This window comes from Astatotilapia calliptera, chromosome 18 (genome assembly GCF_964374335.1).
Source record: "Astatotilapia calliptera chromosome 18, fAstCal68.1, whole genome shotgun sequence".
NCBI lineage: Eukaryota > Metazoa > Chordata > Actinopteri > Cichliformes > Cichlidae > Astatotilapia > Astatotilapia calliptera.
In genome coordinates this window covers 34,084,264-34,108,025 of record NC_137439.1, presented here as the reverse complement: position 1 = coordinate 34,108,025, position 23,762 = coordinate 34,084,264, and the positions used below count along the sequence as shown (strand labels likewise).

The window sequence follows — 23,762 nt, the reverse complement described above, 5'->3', positions numbered from 1 at the left end:
TGGGAAGTTAGACCAGTTCTTTCAGTCAGACATCAAAGAACTGGCTGTTTGCTGTTTGCTACGAGTACAGCAGAAGGCACTTTTACTCATTCATTGCAATAGATGTTTTCAGCTCAACTGGAGTGGAAAAACAATGTTAATCAACCCGGAAGTCAATGAAAGCTCAATGAATAGTTTAAGGACACAGTGGGAGCCTTGGGACTGCTGAACAGCACAGTGCTTGTTACTCTAGATGATGGTGAAATCAATTTGCTTTGCTTGGTAAAGCTGAGAGAAGATGATGGTGACGTGGTGATGATGAGTTGCCTTTTGCTTCAGAATGTTGTCCATTAGCAGGCCATCATTTTTTTTGGCATCCAAAGAATTTTGGAAAGGATGAACTCTGATTTTTGGAAACCCCTAAAGTGAATATTTGTTTTTTTCTGTTACGTATCATATCATGAACAAAGTGCAGTGAGGATAATGAGAAAGAGTTCTCCCTAGTTTGAAAAGTTTCCAGCATGAGGTTTAAGATAAGGAGTGACATCAAAAGGAAAATTCCATGTTCGCTCACAGCCCTGCACTAGCTGACTGATTGAACGATTTGGAAACAAGCCTAGTAAAACACACGTTTCTCATTTCTAAATAAGTAGTGAAGGTCCCCAGAACTGCAAATACAACTCTACATGGTGCATTGTTTCATGCTAACTAAGACCATTGCATATATGCTCGGTGTGGTGGCCTGTGGGTCATAGCATGCTAAATTCTTCAAGAGAGATAACCAGTGTAAACAAAGCAAATATGTACCTGAAATCTTTATGAATTGCAATAATTTAATAGAAAAAAAGAATTAAAGTGTTTTAAATGTGCGAGACGTTCCTGAAATGTAAATCATAGTCGTTTGTGTGATTGAATGACTATTGTTTGAACATCCTTCCAAAACATTGCGTCACAGTGAGCAAAATATTGCTAAATGGAAAATTGTGTTAATGTCTGTAATGTTTCTTGGCCATCAGTTCGATGTCTGTGACACTGGGCTGGACACTGCCTGAGCTATCTAGCAAAGATCAGCTTGTTAACAATAATTTAGGCTATAAGAAAACAAAAGCACAAGTTAAATGTCACAATCCTTAACATTTTCTTAGGGATTGTCCTCACAGTATTTGAGCTTTATTGTTGTTTAAAGTCTATCAAGTGCAACTAAACTGGTTCAGCTCAGAGGCAGACAACAACAGGCAGTGATGGGCACACTGTGCAGTTACACTCATCTGTACATTCAAACCAGATTAGAATAGAAAAGCTGATCCAGTAAAGCCGAGAGTATTGTGTTTAATACATGGGTTTGTGGGACCCCTACTTAGTATAATTGTTCCTGAAAAGCCTGACGTATACAGTCAGATGTAGCAGAATTTATGCAAATCAATGCTCATACATGCAAACTGATATTTCATTTATTTATTTATTTTTTATCGGTCAGAAGGTTCAGTAAACATCCCAGTTTCAAAGAAACATTTCATGGTTCAGGCTTCACTTGGTTAAAAGTAAATACTTCTATAATTGGATATAAGCTCAATGGGCCTGGAGACCCTCTGCTAAGTGACAGCGCAACTGTCAAGACACACAAATAACCATAAAAAACACCACTTTTGTTATTGTGCCTTAAAGTACGTAGAAATTTCAAGCAGGAACTCACTGTGCGGAAAATATTTCATCAAAACAGAAATCCAAACCTAGACCTAGGCACAAAACGCCTTTCAGGCCAGTTCACATTTTCCATCAGTCACCTCCTGCGCTAGAATAGGACAAGCCTATAATCAATTAGTAGTTTTCTCTTCATGTGTCTGTCAATTAGCCCGGCCAGAGATCAGTGATATGACTGCTTTATTAGCCGAGTCTGCTGTCCTCATCCTTTCCTTACTTACGACTAGTAACCTAATAACAACACTTTAACATGACATTGATTGGACAGATGCAGAAAAAAACCACCTTGTCAACATAATTTAAAAAATATGCCCCCTCATTTTACTGCTACCTGTGGATTCTAATGTCAAGAAAGGCCTTAAATGGAGTGTCATAGAGTTTAGTTCAGCAGTAAAGGAAAATGCTAATCAGCACCAAACAAAGTAGAAATGATCTTTAGTCACACAGTCTGAGAAGTTAACATTTGTAAGACTTCAGTGCACTCAACGTCTTTGGGTGTTTTTCAGAGCAAGTCAGTTGCCAAAAGCAATTTGAACATGTTACCCGGGGCAACCACTGTGGTTGGTTTGTGTTATTTAAGCTATTTGGTTTCCTGTGTTTGTCAGCACTTTGCAGTGTTGGTTGCAGCATTTTCTGTGCGTTTATGAGTCATATAATCACTTGAAATTTTTACACAACAAATAACCATTAGAAAATGATAAAATTATATTTTTATTAATATTAAATTATAATAATGATAAATTAAAGTTAATTGGCTCGAGGTCTTGCATCTGTGAAAATCAGACTGAAACTTACTCGAGTAGCAGTAAAAAAAAAGAACATTTACACTTACACAGCTCAGTGTTAATGGAAGAAGTAGTGCGTCCTTAATGTGTCAAACAATAACTGGATGTGTTTTCTAGATTTTTCTTACACAGTTTGTGTGGAAAAGCGCTTGCGCTTGCATTTCCCTGTTTCTGCAAGATCACCTTCATAGTGAAATGAAGATGAAAATGACTGAGAAGGTTCTGTGAAGTTAACGTGCTGTGACTTTTACAACTGTTTAAATACTTCAATTGATTTTTTTTTAAAAAGAAGCTAAAATGCCTGAATTTGTTAAAAGCTGTGATGTCCTGCAACAAGCACATTGTAAAATAAATAAATAAATAAAAACAAGGTGTAAGCAGATTTACATTAAGAACATTTCTTCTGGTAGCTCCGTGAAGGAAATTCGTGGCAACTCCAACACTTTTACTGTTCTGATATCAGAATCTGAATCGTGTATTAATCCCAGGGGAACAGTGTAAAAACTAACTCTGTACAATAACAAGTAAAAGACAAAGAACAGTAAATAGCAGTAGTAATAATATCCACGTGTATCGTCCAGGCGGCTCTCACACACCAAGTAGTCTCCATGGATACTGACTTTAGGTATATTTTACAGCCTGCTGGAGCAGCTCAGGAGGGTTTCCTACTTCATGGCTGGCTCTCTTTTCAAAGCCATACTCTTTTGGTCTGCAAGAACAACACATATAATGTTGGCGCTGGGGCTTTCTGTAAAAGTAATTGGTTTCATTGGAAAGTGGATAAATAGCTGTGGCTGGTTGTGGAGGGCGTCCTGCCGAGTTTGACCGCTCCTGGGTTAATCGCAGTCCTCTGAGGCTGGAAGCTGTCCCAGTCGGCACTGGCCACCAGCCACCGAAGATCTGACTTACATCATAGCTGGGTTCAGCTGCAGGCAAACGAAAAAGAAAATGTCTGATGACTACATTTAAACCCATTGATGATGACAAAGTTTTTTATTGCCTCACATAGGGTTCGGGAAACATATTCTTGGTGCACTTTTACTTTAATATTTCTACTTTTTAACTTGCACAGCGCAGAAGTTCATTTTCCTTTATAACCGGAGAAACTTCTTTCACATTACTCTTTGCAGTTTGAGTCAGTGATTCTTGGAATTGATTACGAGACAATAAAACACAGGATTACGCGCGGTGAATACATATATATATTTCCATAGGTTTTGTGCAGCCTCTGATTACATCAATGTACACTTTGAGATATGAGTCTGGTTTCTGTACTCCGTGAACGGCACAGCGCAGCACAGCACAAGACTGGGGGATTTTGGGGTTGTTGTTGTTGTTGTTTTTTTTTACAAAAAACAACCAAACTGTAACCTAGCTGTTTTGATATAATTTTCTCTTTTTCGCTGATAACTCTGCAGATCATTTAGAGACTAAAAAACTTAGTTACCTCACACTCTCAGTTATGGGTATTTACAGTGTTGGTGCTTTTATTTCACCTCTTCAGCTTATCCAAGTATTCAAAAATCACCGGTACTACACTTTCACCCCCACTGCTTCCCCTTTTCATACAGAAAGAAATGCGGAAAGAATATCTGAATGTGTCCGTCGACGCCAGAGCAATGCCACTTGACAAGCTGTGGATGAAACTGATTTTTTTTTAATCACCACTACCAATACTTTACCTCCAGTCTTTCCAATCCGACCAAAAATAAGCTGCCATTTCAGCACCATAAACTCATTATTTTCTGCATGCAGGCTTTTGTTTTTGATTGATTTGACGTTCGCATAATGCTGACTTTCTCCATCCCATCGGCTGACTGAAACGGCCTTTTTGTGCCACTTGACTTTCTCTCTCACACACAGCTGCATTTGTCTTGCAAATCCATCCCCGCTGCGTCGCGTTCAGGCGAGGAAAAGAGAGCAGTCGGACATCAGTGAAGTTCAAGCCAGCGAACAAGCGGAGAGGCTGTTCCATAGCAGCAGCTTTTGTCGATATCAAAACGGAGAGCTGGTGAAAAATGATGCATGCTTTTGCACCTCTGAATCCTGGCAACTGACAGAGTAAGGGATGGGGTGGAGGGTCCGGGGTATAAAAACTAAAAGAAAAAAACCTTCCCTGGAGGCTGAAAGTGAACAAAGAATCTCGGACTAAACGGGTTGAGTGTCCTCTAGCGCGCGACGGGGATCAGCAGCTCAGAATGTAGGAGATGGATGGAGACGCACACGTATAAACGGCCATGACTAAAATTAGCATATTTGTAATTTATCACTTTTTGTTGAGTTATTCGGGGATTTTTTAAGAAAAAAAATGATAATTTACGATCATTTGTCAGCTCATGTAGGCTGAGCAATTACAGCTTTTCCTCTGGACATCACACAGCCTCCAGCATCCCAACTGAATTCGAAGACTTTTAGATTTCTCCGAAAACGCAAGAAGTTGGTGCCTTCTTGTCCGTTTATAAGTTTCGATTCATCGTCGCCATGACATTTTCTTCCAAGTCAGTCCAGTCTGCTTCATTTCCATATCTTTTCAAAGGAGCTTCCTTGTGAATAGACTGTAATATTTCATGATGGGGCACGCAAAAGCTGTGCACAATGCCGCTCATATCCACTTTGCTTTCAGGAGCAACAAAGATCATAGCAAGACGTCTTTATGGCTAATTCAGTCAAAGGCGCATCTCCCGTCCTCCGGCGCGGAGGTCAGGCCGCCGTGTTCCGTCCACCAGGGGGGTTTTCAGAGGCCAGAGACGGCCAGCTGGCTATATCACGCGCGCGCGCGCGCGCGCGCACACACACACACACACATTTATTTATTTATTTATTTATTTATTTATTGACTGGACGACAAATGCCCATAAAACCAAACAAGATCGAGTTTTATTGACAGCTGACATTTTGAGTGATATTTCCCCCGAGCAGGAGGTGAAATAGTGATAAGTAAATTAATGAATAAATGTCTCGTTTTCAACAAATGCGTGTATCATATGGAGATACCCACAGCTCCCATCAAAATGCAAAAAAAAAATTAACACGCGCTTTGCTTCAGATTAGACACGTGAGTTTGTAGAACATAAAAATTCAAGCAAAAGGTCACTTTAAAAACTCTTCCTAAAATGTGTACATTGTGTCTCTTCGGTTGGTGACTGCATTCCAAGTACGTTGTGTGATGCATCGTCTTACGAAAGACACCTGAAATCACACCGAGGTCAATATCAGCTGCCTCCACCAGGCGGATCGCTACAGTTTATTATTCAGATACTTCTCGTAAATATTTTCATGGACTTACATGAGCATTGTCCTTTTCGGCTGAGCAGTAAACGCACCATTGCGCAGTAAAACCAAACAGCAAAGGTACACTTTTACGCACGAACCCGACGAAACCAACTGCAGGGTTAATACCTAAAGTGTGAGTTAAACGGGACGTTCGCAAGGAGGTTTTTGGATTCGAGTTTATTTAGTTACAGCTTCTAACTGGAATTGGCGGCTCATTGTACAGCGCCATCTAATGCACTACTCTGACAAATACAGTTTATCACAGGCGGCTGCTAAAGTGCCATTTCTGTGTGACTCGTCTTATTTGACTCTAGCGCTGTAAGACAGTTGAAATTACTCCGCTCGTTTCAGCTCCAGTCTCTGCGTGTACTGTTAGTAATATTCATGCGCCAAAATAACACTTCGACCCCTTTAAATTCTCCACTCTGCGGTCAAAAATGGAAAATAATTTTTCTTAAATGTACACCAGGCGCCGCCACAAAGAAATACAGTCCAGAGGTAATAATTTATCCACTCGGTCTTCTGTATTTGCCACCCTGCTTTCTCAATTGGGAAAGCTGTTCGTGCGCCCCGGAGCCACTTGTTGCCAGCGCATAAAGTTAGAGCTTTTGAGAAGTTAAATATCCAGGAAGGAACACAAGTTAGTATCTCAAGGGCTTTACGGGGACAAAAGACCAGCGCCTTAGCACCATATGCTTAATGGCTACAGCCGTCTAGCCTTTATTAAAGGCAAAAAGTGGTCCTTTAAAAGTTGGAAAGGCTCCTTTATTTGAGTTAGATGGAGCACTTGCGCACAAAACCAGAAGCGCGCATTGCCATTGACTCGGCCCCTTTCTCTTTCTTTCAGGACTCTGAAGCGGCCACCGTCATCGCCCGTTTCACTCCAACATAAGCTTTTCATCACCAGGCTTTGTTCTCGGTGAAAGTAATGCTGCGAATCAAAGACATGACAATATTTTCCATCAGCTTGGAGACCCTGGACAAGAGCCCTCGAGCTCTGGCAAAAATCAGGGCCGGTTATTCATCCTGTCATTCCGCACCTGTGGTCCTGCATTCAAAGTATACAAACCTGTCCCTATTAACATTAATTATTCACAAACAACACAAAGGCTGAAATAGAGCAGGTTGAAGTCTGTTTATGGCTCCTAGATGTTTTATTCCTCTGAAGATGTGCCCAAAGCTTTTTTCTTCCCCTCTCTTGCAACCAAGTGTCCGTCTCTCTTTCAGTCTTGAGTAGCCCTACAGTTTGGATTTTACAATCGCAGCATCTGCTTAATCTCGGGGGATGAAAATATGACACAAAACATAGCTAATCGAGGATTTGTTACATCCCGGTAATGAGTGATCGAAGCGAGAAACAATGGTGCGGGACTATGACAGCCGCATGATTCAGGCCCACTTGGTTTACTCTCTTGTGGGGAAAGCACCAGGTGATGGTAAGAAAATCGTCGGACGAGTAGAGAACGCAGCTCTTTTCTCTCCATAGAAAAAATAGAAGACATAAATTTAATTGGCTTATCAAGGCGCGGCGACCAGGCCTCGCTGTTAATTGACTGCGGGTGCACAAAACAAACGCAGGGATGTGTTTGGCTCGTCCGGCCCGCGCTGCGCTTTTAGCCCAGTGTCACGTCATTGAACTTGTGCTTTATTATTGCAAAACGTCATGCTTTACAGTGGCCATATTGTATCGTGGACAAAGGGCGATGGAACATTAAAGACGTGGAAAACGGTGCCAACGCCGTCTCGAACAGTGCAAGGGCCTCTCTTTTTGCTTGTTTTAAAGCAGCTGCTGTTCAGGGACTAGCAAGGAGGAAATCAAAAGAGACAAAGTTTCAGCTACCAGGTGCATCCTCGGAGAAAACGGCGCAGACAAGTCTCTGCCAGCGTGACAAAGAAAGCCTCATAAAAGATGCCATTTAGACCGAAAGGTCACGTCTGAAAAGAAGAAGCACCGGAGAACGATCTCAGCTACCTCCCCTCATCTCCGCATTCAGAGCCGAGCCAGCACAAATCCACTGAGCACATTTGACTTACCTTGCGCGCTGATCGGCCACCTTGGCGAATCTATACCAGTGGAAAAGCTCCACAGCCGGCACTCTGATGCCATGCTGAAAGCACAAAAGCTCATAATCCGGTGTATTAGAATGAGTCCTGGGGCTTCATTCCCCGAGCGAGATAATCTGCAGATCAAGCCGATCTGTGGTTCTTCTTTGGCGCTCACATGCGGGTTCAAACCGGATGTGAAAAAAATACAGCGTATTGGACCCATTACTCTGTGTCGGTCGGTGCTGGTAAACTAAAGCTCCGCACTGGTGTCTTTTTAAAACGGCGCCATAAACTGGCAGCAGACTTCTTTATTAATTGTTAATTCACTTTCAACCTTCGGTGCCATGAAATAAATATTCAAAGTCACCCGTGCGTAACAGTGCAAGTGTCCGATGCATGAAGCCATTGCATGATCTTAGCAGACGCAAAGCCAGGAGGATAACGGCTCACTCATAAATGTCCTGGCGAAAACAGTGCTCTGTAGCATTGTGCCATCTATTACAGCAGAGACTGTGTTCATTAGAATTACCCTGCAAACCTTCAACAATCCACTTACAGATGCAAAGAAAACGAGCTATCAAATCATAACTAAAAGTATGAGTTAGCGTACAATAGAAATATGGATCTGTTGTTTATGGCGACCTATCTCAGCAGTGATGAACACGTTCAAAAGTTTTAGTGAACCGTCTTTGCAGCTTTATGGCTTTCGTCCCAGAAAATCAGATTTTTGTGACTGATTTAAATGTTGGAACTCTGGAAAGCATCTGGTTATTTTCTGAATTCTGTGCTATTCTTAGAAATCAGTTTGTCAGACAGCTCGCTTCTACCTCGGACGACTCGCACTCGTTTGTACTGCAGCAGGATGTAAGAGCGCGCCGCGTGCCTGCGCTCAGTCTGCAGATCCTTTCTCAACCAAATCGCTATCTGTGGCTCAGAAAGTTCAGGCCTGCGCAGAACTAAAGGAAATCAAACTTTCCGCGCCAAGCCTGTAGTCGGAATGACAAGATAGCTGGGAGGATTTAAGCCTGGCCGCGACCGCACCAAACGACGCTGAGACGCGCTTTGCGTTGCGACACTAAAAAGCGCGAGTGCGACACTACAACGTCTGAACGGACCTGCAGCTCTTTCCAAGGAGGTGAAGTTGCATTAACTCTCTAACATTTGACTTTCTAATGGCTGCAGCAGGATTACATGCTGCTGTCGGAGGCACAGAGGAAGTGGAAAATCGGCTAAACAGAGGCTGAGAGAAACAACGTAACTGTCATTAAAAGAGGAAAAACGAAGGAAAGACGAGTTGTGCAGCTGAAGAAGAAACAAGCATACCTGCTCTGCTGCAGGTGCAGCGGGTCCTCCTCAGCCTGTGTGCGGCAGCTTTTAGCCACTCATGCTTCATATATACGCCAGCGTGTCGGCAGAGGGGGCGGCCGCAGAGAAGGCCGTGGGGACACATGTTCCTGGGATGCCGCTACCACGGGAAAATCTGTCCCGACAGCACCTGGCAGCACAGAGAGTATTGACTGCTTTCCCACCATACTGTTGCACGCCCGCGTGCGCTTTAAACACCTTCAGCTGTCTGTGGGTGTACAGTGCGCCTCATTAGCATTCATTTGCATATTTATGTCACAGCATTAGAGCGCTTTCTTCTTTCATTCACTCAATCACACTTTCAGGTCAAAGCGCGTCAGCTTCCAGCGGCCACTGCGCAATTCCACGGCAAGGAGGATGCTCCCCTCACCCATTCATCGACTAACACGCATGTGTGTATTTTAAAGATGTGTTATTGTTATCTGAGAGTTCCGAATTCACGGTGATTTTTAAAATCTGACGATAAAAAGTTTGGGCAAACAAGCAATAAAACTGCGACTGGTTGGATTGTTAACTGGTTCAAGAACGGACACATTTGTGCTGCTCTCTACAAAACACATCGTTAGTGTGATAATCCAAAGGCACAGCTCACAGAGCTCACACTTATGCGCAGCAAGCCGTTTTCAGTAAGACTGGCGCTAAACATTTACATTCAATAGTTTCATCTTCTGTGAACACAGAAATGTTTAACGCACACAGCAATAATAATAATAATAATAATAATAATAATAATAATAATAATAACAATAATAATAACAATAATAATAACAATAATAATAATAATAATAATAATAATAATAATAACAATAATAATAATAATAATAATAATAATAATAATAATAATAATAATAATAATAATAATAATAATAATAGTCTTCTTATCAGTTGGTTCTTTTATTTGAAGAGAGCATATAAATAGAAATCATTGTGGACCGATATAAAAATACATTTTGTCTTACAGTACATTTAAATTAAAACATATATTATCACCTGTGAAACAAAATAAATACATGATTGCCAGCTGCTTGAATTACAAAAATAAAATTATCAACATGATAAAACTATGTACAGCACTGAGGCCAGTATGTAAAACTGTAAAATCAGCTCACATGCTGCTCCTTTTCACATTAACAGACAATAGCGTGATACACTTTACAGTCGTCACATTTCCATGGCGCAAGGCTTGTGCTGCTGTTCAGGCCACCAGGTTGAAGGGAGGCTCGTTTTCGATGTCTGTGAGGCCCGGTTTACTGTGCAGTTTTCGGGGGTCCTCCGGTGTCCAGACTTTTGCTGTACGGATGATGTTCTGCTCCCGGAGCTGCTTTTCATCCGACCAAGACAGCGAGTGACCGGCCAGCGGAGGCAGGCCGTAGTCGGGGTCGCTTGGCGAGGGGGACCCTGGAGGGGGAAAAGCAAAAATTAATAAAATTTTCACAATTGTTTATTTTAATTTCCGCACCACTTTTTTGGCTTTGTTTTATTTTGCTTTTTTCGCACCATGACACCATAAATCTGACTCTGACGATTGTCTGATTCAAATTAGATGCGCCCACGAGTCTCTTATTACGCATAAAGGCAGGCTTGGTTCCATTACGACCACTGTAAAAACAAAGGCGCACTCACTTGTTCCTCTGTGGCAGATGATTACTTTCTTGGGCTGCGCGTGCATGTCGCTGCTGGAGTTTCTAATAGGAAGGTCAGACTGCACGAGCTCAGCCAGGAAGTTGATGTAGCCGATGGCCAGCCGCAGAGTGTCCACTTTAGAGAGTCTCTTCTCGTAGGGCAGAGTGGGGATGTGGGAGCGTAGGCCCTCGAACGCGTCATTGATGGACTGCATCCTCCGCCGCTCCCTGACGTTGGCCGCCTGCCTCAGCTGCTGCATCTCCATCTCAGACCTCATCCGCCTCCTGCGCTTCAGCAACGGCCCGCCGTGATGGCCCATCCGAGGAGACAGCTCCGGCGTGCTGTCTGCGCAGCCGTAGGAGAAGACGGAGGACGAAGAGGAGAAGGACAGGTTGCCGATGTCGTAGTCTCCATCGTGAGGCGGTGCTCTGCCGCTGCCGTCTTTGCTGTAATAGTCTTGAAAATTACCCGAGAGGAAGTCCACTTCGTCATCCAGAAAGTCATCCGTCTCCAAGTGTCCATCTCGAGAGGACTGGTCGGTGAAAAACTCGTCATCGTCGAAATAAGGAGGGGAGGAGAAAGAGTCGAGTCCAGAGAAAGGGTCCAGCACCCCATCCATGTTTGTTTTCTTCCTGCTGTTACTGCGGAAACAATCACACCCGTCTTTCCTTTGACACTGTGCTCGCGCTCTGCACTAGCTGAACTTTTAGCTGAAGAACAGGCACGCGAGGGTTCTTTATAGCGACATCCATAGTCGCGTGCCGTTTGCCAGGCGGGCCAACCAATCACAGCTCGGTCCGTGAGGCGCACCTCGAGATAGTCCCCCAAACCACGCCCCTTGTCCCCGCTGTCCAAGCTTGCTCTGACGTCTTAACTGAGCTCCACCAGCTGGACCGTGCTCAACAGCCCCACGCTGTCACCTGTGCACGACAAAGAACGTTTATACAGTGCAACGAAATCTTTTTTTTGGCACATGTTCCATGAACACTCCATTTGCTACAACATGTTTCATAAAATGCGCAAATTGACATCTTAAACCCGTCACAATTAAGCAGTTACAGAGAGAGGTGTCTCCATTCCTTAATTTGTTTGTTCGTTGTCTAATTAAAGAATCACAATTAGCAAAAATAAAAAATAAAATAAATAAAAACAAGTATTAGAAGATGATGAGCAACAGTCTGTACAATCCAACATTCATGAGCTCCGTGACTGGTTACTGTGCAACAGGCGCGCGCTGTGGTAACGCCACGAATGACAAAAAGATATCTAAATTATTATTATTATTATTATTATTATTATTATTATTATTATTATTATTATTATTATCATCCATCAATCAGTTTTTTTCCACTAACCTTATCAGGGTCGTGGGGAGGGTGGGGGGTAACCCCTGTACAGGTGGCCAGTCTATTGCAAGGCTAACACAGAGAAACAAACAACCTATTGTTGTTGTTGTTGTTGTTGTTGTTGTTGTTGTTACAGTCACAATTTCCTTTTCTTAACAGTCAGTTTCAATTGAATGAATTTCACTTAAATTTCAATTAAAACAGACAGGCAGGCAGCGTATCACAGGCAGCACGCGACAGCGATGATAATCATAATAATATCTTTTTTCCGTCACGCTCCATTTATGGCCCCAGCTGAAAGTCACTTTTGGTCTTCCTTTTTGGACGGAGCTGCAGGGAGACGGTCACACACGCTTGGCTTGTACTTGGTGAGCTTTTTCACAAATGGAACTCTGGCAGGTTTCAGTCGCTTTTCTATTCCCGCTCTAACAATGAGGGGAAACCGTGCGCGCGCGAGTGCGGCTGTGTCATTTATCCAACAGTAAGTGGGCAGCGCTGCCGCAGTAAATAAGTGCACCAGCAGAGCGGTCGATGCGCCACTTGTGCCAGCCAGTGCGGGTTTGACTGGGAGGACTGGTTGACAAATAAAAGCACAGTGGTGGGCCCCGGAGCGCGCGCCTCATTGACACACGCGACAAATGAGCGCACCCCGGTGTACCGAAGAAGACTGCCCGCCGGTCTGTAAATGCGCGTCTATTCACGCCATTCACTGCAAACACTGACTTTGTTCTGCGGACAGAAGGGACCTTCTGCAGGCAGGCTACGTGCGCGCGCACTGCGTGTGTGGACATCGGCGGAGAGATGGAAAGCCGCGGCCGTGGGAAGAAGGCCACTTGCGTCCTCATCGCCTTCAATGCAACACGTCGCGTTGTAAATGAGACTGTGTTGCTGTCTGCGTGATGAAGCTGTGGGCCCGACACTTCCGCACGCGCATCCTCTAAAGTCGTCTGCAGGACGCGCGCGCTCGCTTCTGGACTGAACGTGGGCCTGCTGAGCCGAAAGCCGCACAGCTCCTTTACGCGAAGTCTGTTTGTGAAAATGTGTGAACAAACGAAGACCTGCAACCAGGCATTCCGGCTGTTCTCTAAGCACAACTTTCATCTTTCTTCATTTAGCTGGATCCTGTGTGGAAATCCACGTGACGAGCGTGGATTGACTGCAGTTAGATATGAAATCGAAACGAAATTTCTACTTTGTGCTTTAAGGCTGTTGACGTTGGCGAGTTTCGGCTTCTGGAATTTGCTTGTGTCTCGCTAGCAAAGAAAAAACAGTCCTCCCTCTCGGACACCCCACGATTACCACTTTGTCAGTAAGACAACAGTGCCTGTGTGTTTGCACTGACATACTACAAAAGCGTGTGTGTGCGTGTGTGTTTGTGAGTGTGTGTGTGTGTCACCCCTCCCATTGCTGAAAACCAAATGATGAACCGTGCAGGTTTTTAACGCGCCGTGACCGCGCGCTCCACGCAACGTCATTGATAAACGCAGAGTGGCTCTGAACGGGCCGACCTGCGCGAGCGCAGCAAGTGTTCAAGTTCCCATGCGGTCCCTCGGTCTGCAGCATGCAGCAGACTGGACGGTGCATTAAAAACCGGCCACACCGATCACGATGTGCATGCGAGGAGTAGTGGGTGTACAAAAAAAAAAAAAAAAAAAAAAAACGCGCACCTGCTCGTGACGTAAACCTAACAGAATCTAAAATAGAAACCAAATTAAATAAATGACTCGCCTGCTTTTCTAGCGTTTACATCTGATTATTATGAGTCAAACTTCTTTATTATTATTAAACGTCCTTTAAGTCAGCTTAAATAAAAACAGCATTAAAAACGGATTTCTAGCCTTAAAAATATGAAAAATGAATAAACGGTTAACTCTCTATTTATTCATCATTATTATTGTTATATTTGGGGGGGGGGGGGGTATTGTTGTTTTCTAATTTTATTTTCTAACACTTTTAAGTTTCCAAGACAGACACAATTTAAGACATGACAGGAAATCATTCGTTATTAAGAGGAATCACTTTCAGCTGGATCCATTCATACATCACATGATTTCATCCATTCTGTGAGTATCAGCTGTCAGGAAATAATTTCAATCATTGTTACATTAAAAAAATGACAATCTTAAAATAATTTTGTTTTAAGTAATAAAAAAATTGTAATTATAATTGTAATAATTTTTCAAGTTAAATTATATCAGGCCTAATCAAACTCATCCTCTGAGTCTCTTGTCAGACGGTACATGTGTTGCCCTAGTCTTGGTGCCGCAGTGCCAATGAGCAGCGTTCTGAAGGTGAAAAAGAAATCCAGAAAGTGAGCTGTGGCAGATGAATGTGTGGAGCTAATCCTGCCGCACAATGATTCAGTGCTTAATCCTTGTAATCTCTTCCTACAGGGGATTATCCATCTGGATGACTAAAGCAAATTAATGGGATTTACTGAGCAGTAATTTAACAACTTGATCAGTATCTTCAACCATCAGTGACCTTTGCTTTAGTACCCACTTGAAGGCAACTGCTTTCATCTCTCCCTGGCTTACTCGATTTGGAAATCTATTTTGTTTGGAGTTATTACCTCATCAAAATCATTTGTTGCAAATATAAAACTCAATTAGCTTTCAGAGTATATTAATCTCAATGTGACATTTAGATGTTTTTGAAACATCATTCATGGGACATGGGCGATGTCCTCTGCAACATGTTAGAGGATTTTAGTATTTTTAAAGCGGTTAAGCATTTATACAAGCTGATACTGACAGTAAGTTGTTTGGCTAAATATCTGTTTAACAGAAGATTAAAGTTTGAGTAAAATATTAACCCATGACTTGGCATTTGATCAAGAAATGCAGAGACCACAATGTGTGTGTTCTAATAAACAGAAAGTTTAAGTGAACATTGTCAGTGCACCACTTTTCAAATACAACTATACACCAATTTATAACATTTGTTTTGTATTATTGAAGGTTTTTCTACTGCAAGAATTTGGACTTCTAACCTTTCAAAGCAATGAGAAATGGACTGCTCCTTATAAACACATCCCATCCACACAAGCACCTGTAATATACATCTAAGTGCTTTTTTATTTATTACTGAATGTGAGATCATCAAACAAATTTTAGCCTTCGTCAAAGATAAGCCAAGTATGCACTTTATAAATGATTTTGTTTTTTAAGAGGTAAAAAATAGTTATCCAAACATCTAATTGTGTGTGGAAAAAGTCATTGCCATAAAGACAAAAGTGTGACGAATATGTGAAAAGAAAGAAAAAATATTGTAAGGAAGAGGGCAAATACTTTTTCAGCACTGAGCACTGTGTGGCGTGGATCTAGAAGAACCTTTGCTTCATTCGTCTTTGAAAAATAAATTCAATTTCAGTTGAGATGTACTTATTTGTTCATGCAGTCCTTCTCACACAGGTGAAATCAGCAAGAAACCTGTAGCTATTACAAAGTATGAGAAGTAATTGAATCCAGAGAGTAACTTACTGAAATGATAGGGCAGTCAGTCAAAGGTGGGATAGGCTATACACCCCCCCCCCCCCCCCCCCCCCAACCCTGACAAGAAGAAGTGAGGATGGCTGGAATAGAAAAGTCAGATTTCTTCGTGCTCAATGAGATACTGTATTAATTGGCATTTATGGTAAAATCAGTTTTAAGTCATTTGACCAAACAACATCTTTCAGAGAGGACAGTGAAAAAGAAAAGCTATGTGAAGCAGCAGCATTCTTACACATCTGCAAACCAAACACATGTTACAGTCTATGATGCATCCTTATTACCGCCATTCTGTCTCTCTTTCCATCCCACAGGCTCAAGCATACATATATGTGCACAGTGATAAAAGCAGGTCACAGGGTATCAGCATGTGAGCTGCTGCATAAGCACCAAGGAGGCCTGAGAGTCTCGCCACATGTAATCAGAATGGAAGTAGTGCATGGACAGACAACTCTAAAATAATAATAACCTAACATTGCCATGTGAGCAGCACTTGGCAAGAGTGGGAAGGAAAATCTCCTTTTTAACAGGAAGAAACCTCCAATACAACCATTCCCAGGGAGAGACAGCCATCTACTGCAACTGGTTGGGGGTGAGGGGAATAAGCAGACAAAGAGACAAAGGAGAGGAGGGAGGACAAACGATGGGAGAAATTGAATGACATTAGTGGGGTATAAACACATGGGAAAGTATTTTTCCAGGCTAAATGGGGACCTGATGAGGTATTGCAGAGCCGTTTCATCTCCAGTTTATGAGCTTTAAGGCATATGTATATGAGTTACACCAAGAAGTCAAGCATCTCTGGTTTGATGTTTTCTATTTGGATGTCACAGTATTAACAAGACTTCAATGCGTCTGAAGTCACAGATAAAGTGCCAGTGAAAGTTTGCAAACCCTAGAAAGTCATTTTTCCCAGCTCCAGCCATTACACCACTGCCTTTATCTTGGCAGGATCTGCTCACAACTGACCTTTATCCATGATCTATCAGAGGAAAGAGACTGAACATAGAACTCATTTCTTGCCTCTTACATAATTCAAGACTGGGGGGAAGTGGACCTCATGCTCTAAAACAGACCTAAAGAAGAGGATATCATCAAGGTACCCAAACATTCAAAAAAATTCATAAAGTACTTCTCCATCAAGGCCCTTGCAGGCATCACCAGGCTGTACAGATGGCTCGTGGGTAATAGAGCCCCAGGCAGAAAGTCAATGCCACAGTCATAAAAACTGTATGGCTGAAGAGAGAGGGCTAAATCCTTGAATACTTCAGCAAGGTCAGGGACAGAGGTTAGATTAGGCAGCTCAGCAGGGGAGGACTGAGTTATAGCCAATTCTTTTGGCCACAAACTCCAGCCAGATATCCTGCCCTTCAACAAGTCTATGTTGGGATTGTGTGTATTCAACCAAAGGAACCCAAGGACCAGGGGAGTGTTGGGTGCATCGAACAAAAACAGACTATTTTTCCTGGGAGCCTGGTGCCATTCAAGGTGGAAACTTGCAGGGATTCTGAGAGGGGGATAAGAGAAATGCTGAGCTCTTTAACCAATGATCGATCATGTTTTGTTCTGAGTCATTAGGTTCTTGACAAGAGTGAGTGTGAGCGCTTACAATGAGTTTAGCTGAACACATAAGTTGTGCTAGGAAGATATTACTTATCTTGCCTACCAATATTCCTCCAGTTACTGGCGGGCAAAAGATCACGCCTGCCAGGTACAGGAGTAAACAAAGTGTCCTTACCACAGGATAGACACTCATCAGAGACCATCCACCTCCTCCTCGCAGTAGGTGAGCGGTGAGCCCGACCAAGCTGCATTGGTTGTTCTTCACAATCCTAAGGCTCATTTCTTCTGGGACTGGAAGAGGTGGACAGACAACGATAGCACTTAAAGAAGGAAGAGTAGGCAGATTACGATACTTTATGTGACTGATTTTAACATAAATTCTATTTCAGCTAGTTGCTGAAAAGTGGAGCTCTGGAGAGAAATGTGACAGTATAAGAGTCAGTTTGAAGCTCAGGTAGGACTGGCTGTACCAAAGGCAGCAATCTAAAGGTGACCTCCATATTTGGAACAATTTGTCTGAGTGGATACCAGTCAGTGTTTTGAATTACATCTCCAGCTTTGTTTGATTCAATCATAACTCAAATGTATCTTTATTGTTTGGGCTTTCATTTTTGGCTTTATGTTTGACTTTATCCTTTTAATGGTCAAACCTAATAAAAGTTATTATGATTATGATTGGGATTATTATTATGTGAGTATTATTAGATCCCTTTTCTTAAACCTAACCAAGTTGCTTTTTAACTGTGATTAACGGTGCCATTTCCACTGCTGCAAATACCTTCCTAGAACACTACATACCTCCTTTACGGTCACTTAGATTAAACAACTTATCATGATTCAAAGTAAAACTTACTTTGGAACTTAATTGAGTAGCATCAAACAAATCTGGGGTGGCCCTGTTTGTTTTGCTTGACCAAATGACTAAACATGACATTGCTTTTGTAATGAAAGTTCAAGTCTGTGTTTAAGTATACACTGTCTCGCTTCCAGACAATATCAAGTGCATGGCAACTTTATTATAATCCAAAAAAGTCCTTCAGGGTGGGGTTGCGGGGGGTGGGGTGGGGTATTCATCTACTGTAGCTCTAATTGATTTGGGCATTAATCTGATGTTAGAGGCAGACTAATATGTCAGGAGACTGGAGAGAGAGTACAAGTCTGCCTGGAGGCTGTTGATGACGACAAGAAGGATTGGAGAAGATTAAAAAAGATTTCTGAGTGTTATTCAGAAACAACTGGGCTGAATGGTTTGTGTGTTTGTCTGTCAAAGCAGCCTTCCAGGCTCAGTCCTACTTCTAAATGCACACGTGAAGACATTAAAGATATATTAATGACATTATTTATTTATTTATTTATTGAGAAAATTGCAGGTTTCCAGGGTAATTTCCCTGTAACGCCACATGTTTAAAAATTGTACCATTAAATGCACACATTGCATTTAATGTAAATAGCATACAGAAGGCAAAAGCACACCTTAATCATTTTTCTTTAAATCAATGCTTTAAATGCAGAGAAATGCCATCGATGCATATCTGATTAACTTGATATAACTAATTGTTACAATACATGGATGTCATATTCTTTAATATCTAAACAAATAGATACATTTCGATATCTGCAACATTTAGTGCAGCCTGCACTTTGTACAAATACAGAGCTCAACATATGCGTTTGTATTCTATCATTTCTGTAACCCATGTACTCCCAATGGACACGAGGTGTAGTGTTTGCTGTGTTGTGCTAATCCCTCTGGAGGACAGTCAGGGTAACGCTGCAGCAGAGCGGAGTTATTTAACACTCAGTGGTCTACTGCCATCATGTGGTTACTGGGGAAAACGCAATTCCAGTATGCAGGCTGATGGCTGCATTTTCTCTCCCTTGTCTCACCAAATATGTACTGATGCCCAACAGTGTGACAGTGTGTGGCAATAACATCTCCTATGTTCATGTAAATCTGCAACCAGAAAGTTAGATTATTTTGAAACATGCATAAATGCAGGAAGTAGTTTAAAATTAAAAAATGATCAGGATTATTAACCTGCTACAAATGGTATGACGTTTTGTTTCCAATTGAAACCTGCAGCCAGTGTTCATTTGTTAGAAATATGGCTCTGCTTAGAATCTCAGGGCACCTGGGTGTACATGCCACACGGAGGACTGACCAGCACTGTGACAGTGGTACAGCGAGGCGCATAGCAACAGGAACTAAGTCAAGTCAGATTATTTTTTGGAACATAGAACTTTCTCAATTTAGACATTAATATCAAAACACAAACAGGAAAATCAAAAATGAGCATGCCAGGAGAAAATGGACAGATGAAGCTGAATATGCATCACAGATGAATATTAATCCAACACATGACATCTCTGGTTTCAAATTACTCCTGAACAATAAAGGGTTGAACAACCAAAACTGGTTCACAGGTATCCTTAACGTTCTTATATATATCAGGCATTAGGACATGTTGCCTAGCAACGTCCTACTAACACCTAAAATGAGCTCTTTGTACTTTGCACTTACAATACCTTATAGTTTGTTTTATCATTTTCACTGATGGTGTACAGACCCTGCTTCCAGGTCCAAGCTCTTACTGCATTCATTAATGTGTTGTAATGCGTGATCTGTGGTACCAGCACCCCAATACACACTCAAAAAAAGGAAATTGGGTGGTTGTTACATTTACAAAAGTCTAACTTGTTATTTGAACAAAACACTTTCATGTTTCTATGGTGAACATAATGAACTCATGTGGGATCTGCATGAAATTCAACAACTTCATTTGTTCTTGTTAAGATGACATGATACAATCTAGTAACAGTGGTTACAGTGGCCTGGACAAAACTGACAAGATCACATGAGATTTCAAACCACAGGAAAATCATTGGAGTTCTAAGAGGCAGACAACCACACACACACCGCGTGTCTGCTACTGCTATTAATTGTGGTTTAACATGTCAAGGACAACACGTAAAGAAAATTCTGCATCAAGGCTTACCATATGGAAAAGAAATAGTAAAAACTTATATGTGATCATGAAAGTGGACACTTTCTCATTACTTTCATACATTGTTTTAGTAAGTATCCAAAACATACAAGTTTCATTATATAATTTTTCAAGGGATCTTATATCTGTTTTCACTCTTATATGCTTTTCATACAAGTTTCACACAAGACAGATACAAACTTTATTCCATATGGGTTGAAATCATAGCTTTCCTAATTTTGTTCAGTTGGGATCGACAACTCGGTGGCGCGGTGGTTTGCACTGTTACCTCACACTCAGAAGAGTCTGGGTTCAAATCCACAATGCAGCTAGTTTATAGTAGGTTCTCTCTGGGTATTGTGGTTTCCTTCCACAGTTAAAAGTCATACAGTTGTTAGAGTTAGGTTCATCTGTGATTCAAAACTGCCCATAAGTGTGAATGCAAGTTAAATGGTTGTTTGTCTCTCTGTGATAGACCTGCAACCTGTCCAGGGTGTACCCTGTCTCTTATCACATCTGGCACAGGCCTCCCAACCCCGATAAAGATAAGAAGATGGATGGAGCAGAAGTTTTTGTAAATCCATTAACCTTTTATGCTGACCAGACTCTAGACTTTGTTGAACGTTATGCAATATGAAGATAACATATAATGTTTAAGTGACCAAGTAGTATTGGGGTAAAAGTTACTGAATAGTGTTGGAATAAAATGAAAAGAAATTGTGAAGGACTAAAATATTCCAAGAGCTCAAATTACTTCATTAGTCATGTTTTATCAACAAAAATGCACAGGTTTATTAAATCGTTTAAGTTGCTGCAAAAGCAAAACATCTGTGTGCAACTAATGTCCACTATTGAATTAAATCCAACATGTTTTTTTAGTGCAGGAAATTGGGAATGGCTCCCTGGTTAAAAAATCTATTGAACCTACTCTGAGCTAATGTTGACTTTGTTCTGATCTTTGTGACGCAAAGGATTGAGCACAACCTAATCTGAAGATGCACTTATCCCTGTGTCCCTTGCTGACAATAATAGTCCAACAGGAAAGCAGCATCCCTTGGAAATCCAGTCCCCCAGGAAAACAATGGAAAGCCAAATCCTCTTGAATCTATAAGGTAACACGGCAAAAACCAGGAGAAAAAACTAAATTACAAAGAAAATATTTGCAAATTCACAGTTTGGGCAGTGGTTGATCTTCTCAACTGCTCATCTCACAGAAGACATCCCCCCCCCCCCCCCCCCCCCCCGCTTCCGAGATAACATCTGGCCTCATAACTCCTGTGATATCAAATCAATGTTGTTTACATTTAGTCACCTGATGTCCAGCCACCTTACCATCCTCTCTCTATCTACTCAACTTTTCCACAAACATGATTTAAAATGAAGGTTAAACTTCACTACTTCACTTCATTACATTTTCTTCTTTTTTATGTTGTGCTTTGTTATGACCTAATCATTCAACCACATATGAAGGTACTTCACTTTGTGCATCATTCAGTTTATGCATTGTCACCTTTAGATTTATCAGTAGGTCAAGTGTCACATGAACAAAGGCCAGACTCTCAGTGAGACAATCGTTAATATATTTTCTTATTCCTTATGTTGATTAAACTCCACCTGATTATATTTAAGAAATTAAGCACGACCAACTATCAGCAAAATCACATGTTGATTATAATTCTGTGTCTAACAAGTACAAAACACAGTTTCTCTCATTCAGAATCATGTACAATGATGGGTTGGTGATACATTTCTTATCTTTCCACCTCTCTTGGCAAATGCTTTGGATCTTGTTTCATTTATTACAACAAAGCCTTAAAAGTAAACAGTGGTCATTGTCAGCCTCTCTGGCTTTTTATTGACACATCTGCAGTGCATCTTTAAGTTCAGTTTTTCAGACCTTACAATATAACTACAGGTCATTGGCTCAGGGTTCACCAGACACCAAATACATGAATGGTTCAGGAAAAACTCACTATCGGGCTAGCAACGACTTCAGTGGGTAGATGAAGCTGAGGATCAGGAATTTTTCATACAAGCCATGCAGTAGCATATTAATGACTAACCTAGCGGCTTCTCTTCATTGGCTCCCTGTTAAATCCAGAATCCTATTTTCCACCCCCATCAAAATCACTCGAATCAGCAGAGTTCAAACATCATAACAAAGAGTGTCGATGAGGTGATGAAAACTCAGCTCCCAGTTTCAGTTCAGGAGACAGACATCCGTTAGGCTGAAAATGTTCCTTTTTGACAGAGCGTATAGTTGGGGCTGGATTGGATGACCTTGAATTGTCCCTTAGTTATGCTGCAAAAGGTGTAGACTGCTGATGATGCATTCAGTGTCTCTTCTTCACTCACCCTTTTTATTCATTATCAAAATCTAAGTCAGCTTTATTGTCAAAGACCATATGTGCAGTCATACACAGGAACTGGAAACTGCAATGCTCCCATGGCCCTCAGTGTACACTAAGACAATATAAAGATAAACAGATAAAAATAAAATAAATCAGGAGATCAGGAGAGATCTTCTGAGATGTGCACACACAGGGAGTTGGTGCGGCTTGCCCTCTCCACAGCAGCACCATTGATGGTTAGTGGAGCATACATGGTGTGAGCTCTCCTGAAGTCTATGATGATCTCCTTAGTCTTCTCCACATACAGGTTGTTGTTGCTGCACCACTCCGCCTGACTTCGCTCCTGTAGTAGGTCTCATCGTTGTTGCTGATGTGACCTACCACAGTTGTGTTGTCTGCAAATTAGATGAAGAGGTTGGAGCTGTGTGATGGTGTGCAGTCGTGGGTTAGCAGGGTGAAGAGAGGTGACCTCAACACACATCCTTGGGGAGCCCCTGTATTCAGTGCTCTTGTGCTGGAGGTGTTGCTGCTGACCCGTACTGCCTGCTGTCTTCCTGTCAGGAAAACCAGCAGCCAGCGAGGTGCTGATCCCCAGCAGATCCAGTTTATGTCTGAGTTGCTGGGGAATGATCATGTTGAATGCTGAGCTGAAGTCTATGAACAGCATTCGAAGGTATGAGCCTCTAGTGTCCAGATGAGGCTGAGTGAAGGGCAGTTGAAATGTCATCATTGGTCGAGCGGTTTGACCGGTATGCAAACTGAAGTGGATCCAGGTTGGGGGCAAGAGATGTTTTGATTTGATGCATGGCTAACCGTTCAAAGCCCTTCATAATGATGGGGGTGAGTGTGACCGGACGTTAGTCAAGAAAGCAGGGGGGAGATGACTTCTTCGGTACAGGAATGATGGTGGAGGCTCTGAGGCATGTGGGGACAACAGTCTGGCTCAGTGATGTATTAAAGATGTCCGTGAAGACATCTGTGAGTTCTGCAGCACAGTCCCTTGGTGCTCATCCAGGGATGTTATCAGGACCTGGGGCTTTGTATGTATTGATCTTGGCAAGGGATCTCCACACACTGTCTGGGGATAGTGTCACCACCCGGTCATTATGGGGAGTCTTCAAAGCGAGTGAAGAATTTGTTTAGCTCATCCGGCAAAGAGGTGGAACTGACAGCGGTCTGCAGTGTGCGCTTGTAGTCTGTGATGGTTCGTATTCCTTGCCACAGCCTCTGAGTATCTCTGCTGTCACTAAAGCTT

At 42.1% G+C, this 23,762-nt stretch overlaps 1 protein-coding gene and 1 long non-coding RNA gene across 2 annotated transcripts; both read right to left on the bottom strand.

Moving 5' to 3' along the window:
- Positions 1-1,419: 1,419 nt before the first annotated feature.
- On the bottom strand, positions 1,420-9,341 carry LOC145421860 (uncharacterized). The gene is made up of 2 exons (XR_013903233.1): positions 9,108-9,341; positions 1,420-3,391 (listed from the first exon to the last, which is right to left on the bottom strand). It is a non-coding gene; the product is annotated as an uncharacterized LOC145421860 (long non-coding RNA).
- Positions 9,342-10,027: 686 nt separating this feature from the next.
- Positions 10,028-11,494, bottom strand: ptf1a (pancreas associated transcription factor 1a). The gene is made up of 2 exons (XM_026150512.2): positions 10,773-11,494; positions 10,028-10,547 (listed from the first exon to the last, which is right to left on the bottom strand). The coding sequence occupies exons 1-2, from the start codon at positions 11,389-11,391 to the stop codon at positions 10,345-10,347; spliced, it is 822 nt and encodes a 273-aa protein (XP_026006297.1). The 5' UTR covers positions 11,392-11,494; the 3' UTR covers positions 10,028-10,344.
- Between the last annotated feature and the right edge of the window lie 12,268 nt (positions 11,495-23,762).

Coding starts and splice junctions, on each gene's coding strand:
- ptf1a (XM_026150512.2), bottom strand. CDS start 11,391: ATGGATGGGGTGCTGGACCCTTTCTCTGGACTCGACTCTTTCTCCTCC. Junction 10,548..10,772: donor CATCTGCCACAGAGGAACAA/GTGAGTGCGCCT, acceptor TTCCCCCTCCAG/GGTCCCCCTCGCCAAGCGAC.